Here is a 13,351-nt window from a genome sequence, read left to right on the forward strand (position 1 = left end):
AGCATTTATTTACAATATTTAAGCTGAAGGTTTATTGGGTTTGTTTTATAAGTTAGGAATAGATGAATTGAAGTTCATAAAGTATAAAATGTAACCCACAAAATAAATTCAAAGGCAATTTAGGTGAAAGGTAAGATCAAGTTCAGGGTGCTATGAACACATATAAAATATTAAATCAAGGCATTTGACAGAGTCAAAAGTAGGAAGCTGTAAGAGGCGCTGCGTATTGTATTTTGGTTAATGCAGAACTCATTCAGATTCTTCTGAGTACTTGTGAATTCTTCTTAATTTACTAATTTGCTTTATAGAGAAGTTTTGTTTGTCATTTTCACTATCTCCTTAATATTCTATAAGTCTCCCTTAAATGTTACCTATATTTTAAATTGTAAGAAGCTTTGAAGTTGAGCCCTGACTTCCCCCTCCACCTCTTCTCCTCTCTCCCCAGTCTCCTATAATTTACTCTATAATACTATGTATAAAATTTACTGCATCCAGGGCAAGTATCTGTTTACCAAGTAAAGAGGAAGAGAGATCCTTTGCCAGTAGCGAAACAGAAATACTGAGAATGTCTTTTCTGGGTCACAGTGCAAAAAAAGTGGAGAAACAGCAAATTTTCTGGGGCCAGGCTTTTGACCTCACTCCTCTTTCCCATCAGTTGGGAGGCACTGTCATCCTTTATTATTACTGTGCCACTGAGTCTGTCTCTGCATGCCCCTTTAGATCTGCAGCCCTTCCCCCATGTAGTACAAATTAGTGAGGGATATCTTCTTAATTGAGAGACAGGAAGAGCCCTAAGCTTCAATCAATACCTAACAATACAGCTACTCAATTTGTAGCACTATCTAATCTCAGTTGTCTTAGAACAAACAGTTCGACTTACCTTAAGGGATTATATTAATAAGTCTCCTCTCATAAATATTTCTGCCAATGAGATATAGGGCAGCATTATTCTTCCCATTTCATGGTTGTAGAAATGGAGTCCCAAATCACTTAGGGTTTGCTTAAAGTCGTGGTTCAGCTAAATTAGTAATTAGAGTCAGCCTGGGATTTGAGACTCCATAGTTATCATTCACAATATCATGTGCTTTCCAGAGTGTCTGGCCACTTGAGTTGGGATTGTTCCCTTGCCCCTCCATAACTGTCCCCCTAAATAAACCTTGAAAGCAGCCTTGTGACTTCCCTGTCTTAAGGAATGGTAGCACCCTATCTGGGCTTTACATGTTGGAATCGTGGATTCCTTACTTCCTTTCATTGCCCAAATCTAGTGAAATCAAAGCATGCTGTTGATGCTTCCTGTGCAGCCTGTCTCCTTTCCTTGTCCTCCCTGTCATTCCCCATCAGACCCTTGGTGTCCTGCTCGGACAGCTGTGCTGGCCTCCTGCTGATGGCCTTCTGTGCTTCCTTATCTGAGCTTGCAGGAGCTCAGGGTACACTCCTGTCATCTGTCTGTATTGGGTGCACTTCTCCACTCCAGGATACCCAGCCATTTCTATGCTAAGCGATGAACCCCCACTTTTTTGCTGTAGCCTCAGTCTCTCCTCTGAGACCATTGCATGTAACCAAGTCGTAGTTTCTCTTAAATGTCTCACAGGTACTTAAACTAGACATGTCCCTAAATGACATCGCCCCCATAAGCCTGCCTGTGGTTCAGTGATATTTATCTCAGGAAATGCCAGTACCATCTACCCAATTTCTCAAGCCAGAAACCTGGAGACAGGTGATGATTGCCTTTCCCCGCTCACTCATCAGCCACACCCAGTCACTCATCTGGTCTCTTGGAATCTATTCTCAGCTACTTCTGCATTTGTCTACTTTTCTCCAGCTATCTGATCATGGAGAATTACTTCCCCCGTTTACTCTTCTGTGCCTTTATCTGTAAAATGGGGACAGAAGTCATCCTCTTAAAATTGTTCTACACTTAAGTGAAATATCCGGCACAGAGTAAACCATCCATGAATTTTGGAATGTGGAGGTGATGCTGATCGTGATTATGAATAGTACCTTCAGCCACTGTATTTAAGATGACTCTCACCATGAGTAATCTGTTGTCGCCTAACTGGTCTAACCTGTGTAGAGATAATCCCAGTACACTAGGTTCTTATGAATCTGCTTATTCAGCCTTATCTTGCCCTCTTTCACTTGTCCTGTTTGTAGAATCTGAATGTCTCACACTGTGGCAGCAGGCTCATCCTTTTTTGGAATATTCTTGCCCTTTCCCCTGCCCCTTTCTCCATTGTCTGGCAGACTCACATACTCAGGGAAACTGTCTTCTGTAAAGCATTTAAAAATACCCTGCATTTTGTTTTTTTCCAGTGCCTGTCTCATTTGTTAGATTATGGGCTCTAGAAATCCTGTCCTGTTCCCCTACTTTTAGAGTGTAACGTGGTTCCTGGCACTACAGAGACACATACTGAAAACTGGAATTAATATGGCACACGTGTTGCTTGCTCTTCGCGCCTCTGTAATGACTTCAGCAAGGAGTTTCTTCTGTCCTTACCCTCATTTTGCTCGAGCTTCTCAGTGTACCACCTAGGTACCACATGCTGTCCATTATTGTTTATTTCTATTTAGTCTTCAGCTGTACTAGATTATAAAAACTTCAGAGGGTCCAGATCAATTTGGCATTCACCTCTGGCATATCATAGCTCCTAGCTTGGAGTAGGAGTGAATGAATGAGCCAATATCTGAAAACGTCTTATTGACTCTTAGGTTTGTGGTGCTTTGGGAATTCATATTCTTCCTATTCTGAAATTATCTTTCATCCTCCATCTTTCCTCTTGTGGTATGTTTTGTGGTTATAAATCTCTTCAGTCCTTCCACAGCCACTCAAATATAATCAGTGGCAAAAAGGGGGTGGAGAGCAGAAATGCCCTAGAGTGTCTTGACCTCCTGTCTGGTATTTATCATAGCTTTCCTAGGAATTGTCCTTGATAGGTCCTTGCCGCCTTCCACATAAAGTTCAAGCTCTTTAGTGTGGCATTCAAGACCTTCCACAGTCTGACCCCAGTGAACCTTTTCTGTCCTGATTTTCCACTCTCTTTTTTATTGCATGCGCCCTGTACTCCAGCTTAATGGTTTTCAATCCTGCCTGTACATTAGAATCACCTGGGGAGCTTTAAAATAAAATATAGACATGTGGGTTCTACCCTCTTGAGAGTGTGAGTTCATCAGCCTGGGGTGAGGCCTGGGCGTTGGTGTTTGTGAAAGATCCACTACTGATGCTAGTGTAAAGCCAAGGCTAGAAACCGGTGACTGGCTCAGTGTCTTCCGTGACATATGATCTCCTTCAAGAGCTTTGAGGAGAAAAGGTTCCATAGTCCAAGAAATTTGTTTGATTAGTACTGCATTTTTACATACACTTTTTCAAAGACTTATTATCAATTGAGAGGCTCTGGGATGGCAACAGGAAAGAAACTTGTTTAACTTTGTTTAGGCTCTCAGGCCATCTGATCAGGGAGCTCTTTATGTATAGAATACCTGTTAATAACATCTGCAAAACTTGGTATGGATCTTGCTTTGGGCCATGTTTCTTTCAGCCACATTTCAGCTCTTAAATTACTTCCTTGGAGTTCCCATTGTGGTGCAGTGGAAATGAATCTGACTAGAAACCATGAGGTTGTGAGTACGATCTCTGGCCTCCCTCAGTGGGTTAAGGATCTGGTGCTGCCGTGAGCTGTGGTGTAGGTCACAGATGCAGCTCAGATCCTGCGTGGCTGTGGCTGTGGTGTAGGCCAGCAGCTGTAGCTCCGATTAGACCCCTAGCCTGGGAACCTCCATATGCCCTAAACAAAAAAAAAAAAAAAGGAAAGAAAAGAAAAAAGAAAAAAAAAATCACTTCCTTGTCTTTCCTGATTGTCTCGTCCTAATCAGATCTGCCCCCCTGCCCCAGGATTTTCTCTTCAACCCCCACCCCCACATTATATCTTCTTCACAGCCCTCTCAGTATCTGAAATTCCTCTTCATATAGTTGAACGTTTTCTTCTGTTTCTGCCCCTACAGTGTGAGCTCCATGGCAGCAGGGACTTACATGACTTGACTTGCTCACCCCTGTCTCCATCCCTGTGTCAGCACCTCAAATAGGCCTGACAGATAGTAGGTGCCTGATAAATATTTGTTGACTGGCCAGAAGGCAGTAATATATTCGTGGTTTTAGCTTTTTCTATGGTTAACATGTTTAAATTTTCTAAACTGCTTGCACAATAAAAGCAGCTTGACATAACGTTTTAAAAACAAGTAACCAGGAGTATAGGTGCACAAATGGATAATAGTAGTGTTCTGTGCTTTTACTAGGCAGTTGAGAAAAATTAAAGTTATTAAAGAAGGAAACAAGTAGAGGTAGGTGGGAGCCTGATGATAGGAAAAATGCTATTATTTTTCTGATTATATAGCACTCTTAGTCTGTGGTATGGGACTTTTTATATTTCTTAACCAGCCTGTCATAGAGACTGCTTCTCCCAGTATACAGGGTCATGCCCAGTGGATCATCAGAAGAGTTTGGGTGAGGAATCAGTGAGTGATAGTGAACTTCTGTGTGGAATACACAGCACTAATAACAGAGAAACTCCCAGAAACAGGCAAAGAATTAGTATATTCTAAGTAAAGACTTGGTAATTATTAGAACCCTCTTACAGTGAGCATATTCACACAGGTTTGTCCGGGGTGTGGATTTGTGTATCTAAATCTGTACATGGGGTCTAGTAAATGTGATGCCGCCTCATTTCCTGGGCCTAGTTTGGAAGGGATTCAAATGGCATATTCTCTTTACAGGTCCTCTGGCCAAGGTTGGGTCCCTTACTCCCGAAGCCTGGCTCTGAGTGTTATGAGTTTGGAGGGGGTTGATAAGCAGGAGCTGGTTTGTACTTGAGGTAGCATGTATCTGTACCCTGTGACCACTGTACCTGTAATTGTCAGGAACTGCTCATACTATGAGACCTGTGAGGGGCGCTAGGTGCACTGCCAGGGCCTACCCTTGGGCTGTTAGAATCCTCACTAGTTCACTCTGGAGATAACTATTGTGGAGATTTATCATGACTCAGCGTACAGGATGCCCTCTTAGTGTGCTCTCTAGCAAATACCCCAATACCATTGGGCCCAGTGATTGCTATCTGGTCTTCTCGGGTAGCCGATTGAGTGGCATCTCCTTTGTAATATTCAGTACACTTCCTGTCAGCGTTTCAGAATGGAAGCTTTAATCATTTACTTATCAGTCAGGAATTGTCCCGAGTGAATTTGCATTTCCTTTTGTGGCCTGTTGTGATTACTTATTCTTCCTGAGTGGTGTGGCATCTTAAATGCCAGAAAAGATGTGTGTTGGGAAGGTAAGCAAACAAAGTCAATATAAGCAAGTATTCTAGATAGGTATTCCTTTATGGTGGAAGTGTTTTAAACATTCCCAAATGTAATTTTAGCAAAAAAACTTCAGGAGATTCCAGTTGGCTAACCTGGACTTCAGTTTCTTCTCATCATGTAACAAATATTTTTGTGTGTCTTCTATGTAGCAGGACTGATGTATGGATAAATATATCCCTGTCCTCATTGAGCCTCCCATTCTCTGGAACCTTGCTACTTGGCATACTCTGCAGACCCCAAGTGCCAGTGTCACTTTGGAGTTTGTTAGTAGTGTAGACACTCAGACCCACCCCCTGCTAGGCTGGATTTTAAGCAGATTCCCAGGTGATTAGTAGGCACACTAAAGTTTGAGAAACTACTCTAGTACATGTAAACCAAAACATGTGAGATAATTTCAGATGATTATGAATGCTGTGAAGAAGAGTGTAATGGGCCAGAGAGTGACAAGGAGGAGTCAGAGAGGATGGTGAATGAAGATACCTGAGGATGTGTCATCTGAGGAGTTGTCCTGTGGACTGAGACTGAAATGATGAGTAGGGGAGTGAGCTGTGAGAAGATCTGGAGAAGGTGGTTCTAGGTAGAGGGACTCTCCCTTATCCTTGCTAGACTTTGTTTGCCCCCATTTTTTTTTTTTTTTTTTTTTTTTTGATGCCAGGATTAGACTTCTGGTAGGCCCTGGGTCTGTACTTGTTTGCTGTGCCTGGACCTGGACAGTAGTAAAAGTATTTGGCAGAGCAATATGAGTGCAAACAGCACAAGACCAAAACTTTGGTTATGAAAAGAGCTGACTCTATTTAACAGAGAAAACATTTGAAGGGAATGGAGGGTATCTTGGCAGTGATGGCTTCAAAGAGTTGAAATTTTATATAATTAGGAAGAGGAAGAGGAAATCAGTAGAGATCACACTAGAATTGAAAGGATAAGAGAAAAGGAAGTGCTGAGCAATGCAGATCCAGATGAGGATTTGTTAAGAAAGGGAGTTAAACAAGAAGGAAACAGACAAGGGAGCCTTTAGCCAACCTAAGAGGATAGACTAAAAAGTAGAGCATGGCTTTAAGTGTATCAAAGGTGGCTTGTTGCTTTCCTGGAGATAGGTATCCTTAATGAGAACTGGGTGAGACCCATTAGTATCTTTATTTTTCTTTTGGGTTTTATTCCAATATTCAAATTCCTCTTGTCTTCAGATTTCTCACATACAGTTAAATCATAAAGGTCATGCTGGGGAAAATCAAGGTGAATGATCTTCACCTACTATGAGCACATGTTTATCCCTTCCATTGTTGCTAAATATGAAAATGCTTAATTGTTTTTGTCCTTTTTAGGGCCGAACCCTCGGCATATGGAGGTTCCCAGGCTAGAGGTCTAATCAGAGCTGTAGCTACTGGCCTACCCCAGAGCCACAGCAATGCCAGATCCAAGCGGCGTCTGCAACCTACACCACAGCTCATGCCATGCCGGATCCTTAATCCACTGAGCAAGGCCAGGGATCGAATCCTCAACCTCATGGTTCCTAGTCGGATTCGTTTTGTACTGTGCCACAATGGGAACTCCGAAAATGCTTAATTGTAAATCATCATTCAAGGCACCTGTACATTTATGTCAGTGGGAAATAGTAGTGCGTAAAAGAAGAGAGATCAAGTTCAGAGATAGGGAGAGAGAATGAGAAATCAGAAAAGAGCAGGCAGAGCTTGCCATGAAACACTGGCCCAGGAGTGCTGAGGAAATGAGCATGTGCAAAACTTGAGTGTCTTGGTACCCAGTCATCTGGGTCTCTGACCAGCTTTACCTAGTTCTGAGGACACTGGTGTTAAACTCGCCCTACTCCTGACTTCCCACTCTTCCCTCCCATCTTTTTTCTTCCATTTTCTTTGCCTCACCTCTCTGGTAGAGCTGAGTACAACCTTACCTTGGTTGCAGTGCTTTTTAGCTTTGAGTACTGAAATGATTTGACCTTGTGGGATTAATTGGACATTTGTCTGGCAAAGTGATTGTCATTCTGAACCATGATAATATATCACTCTTATCATTTTGAGCAGTATTTAAATACAACAGCCAGAGCTCACAAGGTGTAGGTAGGATGATAGGCAAATGTCTGGGAATTCCCTTAAAGCTCTTCTGGAAAGCTCAAGAAGTGAGAGGAAATGGCACTTTTTCCCAACCGTTGCAAAAGTGCTCCAGTAAAATACCAGCTTTACCTTTGGGGACAGATTGCAATAGTTTCATGGAATGTAGGTGTTCTGTGATATTCTTTGGGAAAGACATCATCCTGCATGCATGTTCCTGCCTTAGCACCACAAACAGTAGCACCTGTATATCTTGTGAGGACAAACAAATGGGATACTTTGTTGTATGCGATTAACAGCCTGCTAGGTACTTTAAAAGCACATTTGGCACACAGTAAAGTAGCATAAATACGAGTTCAAAACACAAAGCGGATTGACATTGCTTGAGGTATTACAATCAGTAGAATTCTTGCTCATTGCTTTAAACTACCTGGGGGAGAAGGGGTGGGAAAAAAAAGGTTGAAATATTGGCACTTTCATATTGTTCAACGTAATACTAATTAAATACTCCTAAACAGTACCTCTTTCTTGTTAGAGGAAGTGGGATGATGAGAGCTGTTAAAAATTGTCTTAATACTTTGCAAAAAAGTCGTAGTAGTTTGAATCAGTCCTTTAGGGAGCTGGTAGATGTTCTAGTAAATTGATTCTTACAGTGTTACTGCTTTATTTTATTGCTTTATTAAGCAATATAAAATATTTTGTGCAAAATAATCACCTGAATTAAAATAACTTAGGCATCTGGTTTACCAGCTTGCTAGCAATGCTGACAGTACTTTTGATCTAAATCTCTAATCCTTATTCCAGTCTGGCTTTTTAAATACATAAGTTAATTTTATCTATTACATTTCTTACCTCTTTTGTAAAGGTGAATTTTGATGACAAGATAAAAACTGAGTTGTCAGTTTAGAGAAACAGTACTACATGAATTTTTTTTCCCCATATTTAGTCGATTTTTATTAAGTTGGGAGGAATTTCTCATTAGTCTTTTGACTTTTTAACCTGTGGACAGGCAGGATCAGTTCCAGAAGTTGTACTGTTTCTCAGATCATTTGGAACAAATCAGTAAGAAATCAAGATAATTTATTTTCAGATTGAAATAAAAAGTTAGTCTTGATTTGGTAGTAGTAAAAGAAGGCTGAAGGAAAGGGTTGCAAGATAGATTTGTATTTATCCTGAAAATTTCAGATAGACGTGGGAATTTTTCCTTTACTTTTTGGTGTTTGTTTATAATGGGTGTATGTTTTTGATAAACACTTGATAAACTAAATAGATTCATCTTTAAAAACTATAAAAACCAATTAATCATGAAATGTTACTCCTCAAGAATGTTTCCTGAAACATTTTTTTGCCCTTTCCCCCCACTCTCTTGGCTGCTGAAATGGCTTCCTAGTAATGTTTGTTATTCGCTTTCAACAATACTATATAGTAGTGTTACTGCTATCTTGAGAGAACAAAAACTCAAGTATTTTTTAAAGCAACAATTTCTTTTGATACATATCTTTGATAAAGTAATCTGTACTTTCTCTTGTTTATTATGTCATTAAAGTAAAATTTCATTTTTTAAGGAAATCATATAGGCGGAAATAATCAAAATAAAAATTAGATTTTTTTATTACATTAGGACTATTTGAGGGGATCTAATTCAATTCAAGTTCAGGCTTAACTAGCTTTTTGTCTTACTTAAATGACTAATGTAATTTTTTGTAAGTGATAAAGAAAAAATTTGATATTGTTACTTTTTCATTAAGGGGTTGAATTGTGGCATTCTTTTCAGTGCATGACATTGCTTTCCATGATGTGAGGTAGTTAATAAATTTTGCATTGATTCTTGAGTTGGAGTGTGAAGAGAAAAGGGATAAAAGGTTCTTTTCAGTATTTAGCTCTTTCGTTACTAACTGGACATGCTGTGAATCCACTGGCCATCACCATGTTGAGATTTATTCTGTCATGTTCATGTGCCAAGTGTCCAGTGCATAACCGGGCTGTTTGCAGAGAATGTCTTTTTGGTTAATTTGACTTTTTCTAAAATATTTTGCCCATATTGGGTTTTGTTTTAAGTGGAATGGTCATTGTTTTTATTGGTTCTTTTTGTTGGAGGATGGCATAAAGGTGGAAAATTATAGGAGGAGGAAATAGACAGTAGTGAATTGAGGATAGGAAAATACTATGTGTGGAACTTAAGTTTTTTTTTTAAATGTCTATCTTGATGGGTAGAGGAAGACATAATAGAAGTGTAAAAATTGTTAATGTATTTTACAAACCATGGCTGCCAAAACAATCATTTTGTTATATTTTAGCATGAGCAGTTGTTCTTCTGTGGAGGCCATTAATGCTGTTTTGGAATATCATGGGCATCTAAAGACAATAGTTAGCAGTTCCGTAAAGCATCAAATACTGTGATAATATCCAGTAACCCTAACAGCAGTATTTCAGAATCTCTGCCTGTTTAAATGGGCTCTCTGTGAATGTACTTGCTCAGGGATGCATGAGCCACATCACCTATAAATTTGATTGGAAGCTACCTCGCTGGCATAGGCTGATGGATAGCAGATTAGAGCCCTGATTAACCGTGTGATTCGGAGACTGGGAATATATTGTCTAAGCAAGATTCATCAGACGCAATCAGAATTTCAAGTGGTCAGATGAAATTCAAATGTGTATTGTGGCTTTTCCTCCCCTGGTGCTTTCCCTCCTAGGTTGCCTTTTTTCCTCCTCTCTTTCCCCAAAGCTGAAAAATACTTCTTTGATGAATCTGTTCCTTACCCTAAAGCCGTCTGTCTGTTATTCATCAGAAAGCAGGTCGCAGTTCAGTGAGCAGAAGAAAAGATTTTAATAGAAGCTGTGCCAAGGGCTGTAATGCATCATTTTAGGGCCCTAATTACATTACAATGACAAATATCAATGGTGACAACAGCAATAACCTACATCCTTTAATGGCTGTGCTGGAAAAGGAGTTTGGGCCCCACGCCATTAGATTAGACTCAGTTTCAAAACATAGGCCATTAGAAGTGTGTGTCCACAGTATTACTGGCTGATCGCTGAAGCCCAGTGGAAAGGCCTGTAAATAAATGATGCCTCCCTAAAGCTGGGTCCTCTGGGACAAAAGAGGCAAAATTAGATGACCATGGAAGCAGCAGTGTTTCCGAGGCAACTTGAGCTTTCAAAGTGAGGAATGACCTGCTTAATTTTATGAAATCACACACACACACATCCCACCCCGCTGCTGCCAATTAGCCTGACCAGGAAAAATCCATTGGCATGACAACTTAAAGAAATTAAGAAGTCTTTTAAACAAAAGGAGACCTTTAAAGAAAAAGTTTGGAGTATTTCCACCAACCCCTTTTCCTGTTATGTATGTATGTGTGTTAACATACATGAATCAATAAAATGACTTTTTTACTTTTCTACATTGATTTTTAAGAAAGTTTTTTTCATAGTTGCTCAGACCTCACGTAGCCTAGGTCCCAAATTAAAGGAGCCAAATAAATACCTCTTGGTCTTTATTTTGTCAGATGAGTGAGTTTCCTTAGAGTAGTTTTTATTGCCTAGATTATGTAGGCAAACTAAAGAACTGAGTTTTCTTATGTGCCCACACATTTTTCAACCCTCCTTGCAAGGGACTATTTTATTTATGTAAACAACATAATGAGGAAAATATGCTTGGCAGATGGTTCTAAGCATTAGAATCATCAGTTTGGTCTGCCCCAGAGTATCTCATTATCTTTTATTCTCTCCCCCTCCACCTCTCCCTACAAAAAGCTTTAACAACCAAATGCCTCTGAGACTAGTGCTTTCAGTGTGGTGAATGCTACTCTATTTTCTCAGCTAGCACTGGAATTTCACCCTATAACCACTGTGGTATGTTCGTCCAGGTGGAGAGTGGTTTGGTGATTCCCATTGCAGCTTTTCATGGTGGTTTAAGCATTCTTAAAGGATAGCTAAATGCTCCACAGGGCCAGGGCAGTAAATTAAATCAGGTCAGCACAGTTGGGTCCTTATTCATTGCTGCTTATTGGTACTGGGTTTTTGTCCATCCTGTTAGGAATGCAGCCTGGAGTGGAAAGCTTAGGTTTGAAACTTCATGGTGAATTTGTGTTTTCTCTTGGCTGGCAAAGTTTTTAAGATGCTGGCATTTAAAAGATTGCAGAGCCACAAAGTCAAAAGGGTTGCTGATGAAAGAAGGAAACCTAGATTGCACAAGTAGAGTGTCACTGTCATTCTGGTAATGACTTAGCAAGAAAAGGAGCATTTTTCGTCCTCTTATAAAATGAGGAACTGACCCTTGATGGAATTTACGTTAAGAATGTCTCAGGAATAGTAATTGCTTTACGTTTTCTGTCTCATCGCTTCTGGCCTCTCCTTTTCCCCACTCCATCATTAAAAATTAAGCTACGTTGATGGATATTTACTAAACTTACTGTGGTAATCATTTCACAATATCTGTAAGTCAAATCATGAAGGCATACACCTTAACCTTACAGAGTGCTATATGTCAATTATGTCTCAGTAAAACTGGAAAAAAAGTTATTTTGTATGTTTGTGTATAAAAAAACAACCTACATTTACATACCAAAGTATCTAAGGAGCCATTTGATAATATAAACTAAGGTGAAGATTGGTGGAGCTCCTGGTAGCTTTTTAAAGAAAACATGGTGGAATTTTTTTTTTTTTTTCTTTTTTTAAAAACTTACTGTAGCATCCTATTGGTATTATAAGATGTGAATACTTACAAAATTAATAGAGAATAAACTATTAATCTGACATTACTTCGACTTTTGCATATCTATAGTACAATGGTAATTAATATTCCCGAGATTAGTCTCCATATACATATGGAAGTTGAGGAAAACATGCCATTCTCTAACACTTTATCACTAAGGATCCAAATTAATCAGCTCATTTAGATTGGTTGGATGCTATTCTTTGGGGAGGTTGGGGACTTGATTATGAAATCCTAGTGCCTTTGTTTAAAGTAAAGGCCACAAATGTACAACTCCAGAGAGATTAATTGGGAGTAGTTTTGGAGTGTAGGGAAGAATGTGTCTTTACCATCCAACTCAAAAAACACAAGGTTTTATAAAAAACCGTATTGGAATGAACAAAGGTCCTGTTGAAGACTTTTGAAAACTGTTTTCCAGTCATGAAAATTAAATTCCTTTTTATGTTGTCCTGTGCTTGAAGGTTAACTTTTTAAGATGAATGCTGGTTAATAAATTGTGCTATTAATGTGGCACTATTGTCGCTGCCTCCTTTTAATGGGCTTGCTGATGAGTTTTTCTTTTCCTTTGGAAATACACTAGCCTGAATATAAAGTGTGTTTTAATATCATCCTGTTAATATTTTGGGAATCTGTAACCGGCTGACTATTCTCTTTATTGCTTTCCTTTTTTTTTTTGCAGGCAGAGATTGTCAAGAGGCTGAATGCTATCTGTGCACAAGTCATTCCTTTCCTGTCTCAAGAGGTAAGACAGTTGGTTTCAAGCAGTGGGCTCGAAGGTACCATTTTAGTGGTTTTGCAGACAAAACTGACTCTTTGGCCTTATCTGTCTCTTGGTGTTTGTATTGCACGTTTCCGAAATACAATGTTCGCATTCCACCTTTACACCTTATTAACGTTCAGTGGAACAGAATTATGTTTATATAATGGCGTATTTTCTAATGTGCTAAGCAAAATTCAGTTGTTAAAATATTTCGCTGTCATTGGACGATGTATGTTGTTAAGAATTAATGACTTTATCATATTGGCAGCTACTAGGGGAGATTGAAAAATCACACAGAAGACAAGAGGTTGTTCTACACTTTTGTCATTGGGCATTAAGAGTTGGCAGAAGCTATATCAAATAGAAGGGCTTTACATAGGAAACAAACTAATGGAACTTTTGGCTAGTAGCTTTGAAAAAGTTACTTCTTATTACTTGATGAGGTCTTTATATTGTGGG

At 39.4% G+C, this 13,351-nt stretch overlaps 1 protein-coding gene across 8 annotated transcripts in view; it reads left to right on the forward strand.

Annotated features, from left to right (window-relative positions):
- The window catches only part of TLE4 (transducin like enhancer of split 4), a 148,808-nt gene that overhangs the window by 23,435 nt on the left and 112,022 nt on the right, over positions 1-13,351 (forward strand). For all 8 annotated transcript variants that reach the window (XM_001924195.6, XM_005660177.3, XM_005660175.3 and 5 more), the window contains one exon: positions 12,812-12,874. In XM_001924195.6, coding sequence (XP_001924230.3) covers positions 12,812-12,874 — 63 coding nt within the window. The remainder of the gene's footprint in view (positions 1-12,811; positions 12,875-13,351) is intronic.

This window comes from Sus scrofa, chromosome 1, assembly GCF_000003025.6.
Source record: "Sus scrofa isolate TJ Tabasco breed Duroc chromosome 1, Sscrofa11.1, whole genome shotgun sequence".
Classification (NCBI taxonomy): Eukaryota; Metazoa; Chordata; class Mammalia; order Artiodactyla; family Suidae; genus Sus; species Sus scrofa.